Source organism: Cannabis sativa, chromosome 8, assembly GCF_029168945.1.
Source record: "Cannabis sativa cultivar Pink pepper isolate KNU-18-1 chromosome 8, ASM2916894v1, whole genome shotgun sequence".
Lineage (NCBI taxonomy): Eukaryota > Viridiplantae > Streptophyta > Magnoliopsida > Rosales > Cannabaceae > Cannabis > Cannabis sativa.
The window spans coordinates 8629339-8632342 of NC_083608.1; the positions used below are offsets into that span (position 1 = coordinate 8629339).

Below are 3004 nucleotides of genomic sequence, written 5' to 3' on the forward strand. Positions count from 1 at the left end.
TACTTGATCTATCATCAATTGAACCATGGGTTAAAATCAGATCATTTGATCTGTCAACAAGTTAACCCTGGCAATTTAGATCAAGTAATAATAGGTTTTAGAAAAACTTACAAACAATCTAAAACACATACTCCTCCAACAAGGTTAGATCTGGATAGTTGGATGTAGGATTTATTTAATTTTAAAACTGTATTTCGAAAAATAAAATTAAAATTAAACCTACCATTTTGAAAAATTAGGTTTTGGGTAACCTAAATGTCATTTCAAAAATAAATTGCTAACTTTCCTTTTAAATTTCATGTTATTTAATAAATCAAATAATAAAATAGAAAATGGTAAATACATACCCTTTTCTTATTTTACAATTTAATTTAATTGAAAAATAACAAAATTTAAAATTTAACAAAAATACCTTATTTCCTCTTTTAAAATTATCATGATTATTTTGATCTTATTTTAATTAAGGTCAAGTTACCAAAAAAAATTAATATCTGACCTTAAAAAAAATAAAATAATCAAATTTTAATGATGCTGGCAGTACTTTCTCAAGTGAAAATCGGTGGACTAAGTTTTGGAAGTTGAAATTACCTTCGAAACTTCGTATATTTGTCTGGAAAGTATATCATAATGTCCTACCTGTAGCTGCTGAACTCAACCGCAAGCATATTGCAGAATCACCTTACTGTCCTTTGTGTAAAATGCAGAAAGAATCAATAAATCATGCCTTGTTCCTCTGCTCCCGAGCTAAGGAGGTTTGGTGTCTCTTTCCTCATGCTTTGAATTTTAAACTGGCTGCTACCACTACATCAGAGGAATTTCTGCTATATGTCTCGGCCAATTTATCTACACCAGCTTTTGAACAGTTTCTCACTCTTTGTTGGAGCATTTGGTTTGAGAGAAATGCTGAGTTTCATGATAAATTGCCCAAGCAGCCTGCTGCTATCTTCATGTTTGCTACTGGCTACAACTCAAAGTACCAATCTGTGCACAACTCGCACCAGGATACTGCTGGTTCTCCCATCTCAAAGTATCAATCTGTGCACAACTCGCACCAGGATACTGCTGGTTCTTCAGTTGCAGACCCAACTCCAACATTTGTCTCTACAAATGCACCCTCTCCTACTCCTTGGATTGCACCTCCTGTGGGTAAATGGAAGCTAAATACTGATGGAGCCTGCAATAGATCTCATAAATTAATTGGTATAGGTGTTGTGTTGAGGGATTCCAATAGCTATATCAAAGCTGCTTTTTCCAAATCGATTATAGGGTGTTTCAAATCTGAAGAGATGGAAGCTACTGCTATGGCTTTATCTCTGCAATGGCTCATCAACCTCGGCTTAACTGCTGACTTCATTGAAAATGATTCATTATTAGTAGTTCAGGGGTTAAAAGCTGCACTTCATTGTAATTCTGCTTTTCATTCTATGTTAAAAGATGTCAACTATTTAGTATCCTTTTTCCCACGAGCACAGGTCACTCATGTTAGGAGATCTGCTAATACTTATGCCGATGTCTTGGCTAAGTTTGCTCTTACGGTGGATGCTGATTGTTCTTGGTTGGAGGAATTTCCACCTCCACTTATGACTGTTATGTAAATTTCTTCAATTAATGTAATGGTCTTTTTCTCAAAAAAAAAAAAAAAATCGGAATTTAATTCCATGAAATAGCATGAAAAATCGAAGAAAACGAAGAAAATAGCAGGTGGTACGGACAGCATGCAAAGCATGCTGTTCACGCGCGTGGCAGGGGAGACACAGCCTAGAAATCTGGGCGCAAGCACCCCTGCGCATGATTTCCGCGCGCGTAGGGAAGGTGCTCACCACCTAGGTTTTTCCCGATTTTCAAAAATTCATAACTAATTCAAATTAAATCGAAATCGAGTTCTGTAAAAATATAAATTGCTTAGAATTTTCCAAACTATCCAATAAAAATAACTCCAGATACAGACAATCAATTATTTTTCCCAGAATTCACAAACATCAATCAAACATCATTATGACACATCATGAAACCATCCAAATCACAAGCAAATCGTTTTAAGTCCAAATTTCTTGCAAGCAAATCAATTACCATGGCTCTGGTGCCAGTTGTTGGTATTATATTTATCCAGGATCTTAGATCTATTTGCAAGTATGTTGATTTAACAACCTAACATTGAACTTCTAAAACGATGAACTAAACACATAAAAGTTAAGAATAACTTACAGTGACTGCAGCGGAATTAATGTCTCCTTCCACTCAGATCTCTAACCCTTGATTCCTGTCTGTAACAGAGTATAATCAAGATCTGAGCCCGAAAGTTCTTCAGTTGGATGTGATCCTTCACGGTCTTCCAAACTATAATGAGATACTGAATGATGTGTGTGGGCACTTCTCTCTCACTAGGAATTTCGAAATTTCTCTCTTGTTTTTCTCTCTTGATTTCGTGTGACACACTTTGCAAAGCAAAGTTTTCTCAAGCAAGCACATGCACACCAAGAGAGGAGAGGGGGGCGGCTATAAATAGGAAAAGGGAAGATCACAACTTTCCAAATAAACAGTTTCCTCTTTTACTGTGTAATTGAATAACTGCCTTATTTAGTGTGATTCACCACTTTCCTATTTAGGCTAGGCTTTGATTAGCAATTAAATGACAAATTAAATTGAAAATAATAATTGGGAAAAATGCAATGATGTGGCCGGCCATGGTGTGTATGGGCCTCACATGGATTTTGCAGTTTCCTCAATTTTATTTCTATTTCGCCAAAAATGCCATTTTTTCAAATTCTAATCATTTAAATGCCAAAACTAATTATTTAATAACTAAAATCGATTATTAAATAATATTGCCATTTAAAATTAATTATTAATTCAGACGTGCAAAGTCTCATAATTAATAATTAAACCTAGAAACCCTCTTATTTACAATTTCATCCCTAAACTGTGAGAATTCACAAATTAGACATAGTCTAACTTTTAGAATTATAATTGATTAATAATAAATCAATTATAGAGTCTTACAAAC

General features: G+C 34.5%; 1 protein-coding gene across 1 annotated transcript; it reads left to right on the forward strand.

The window, feature by feature from the left end:
* Positions 1-698: 698 nt before the first annotated feature.
* Positions 699-1595, forward strand: LOC133030380 (uncharacterized). Its single transcript, XM_061103113.1, has one exon. It carries the CDS (start codon positions 699-701, stop codon positions 1593-1595), a length of 897 nt encoding a protein of 298 aa, XP_060959096.1.
* The last annotated feature ends 1409 nt before the right edge of the window (positions 1596-3004 follow it).

What these genes read in the sequence shown, in the direction of transcription:
- LOC133030380 (XM_061103113.1), top strand. Translation starts at nt 699, where the DNA reads ATGCAGAAAGAATCAATAAATCATGCCTTGTTCCTCTGCTCCCGAGCT.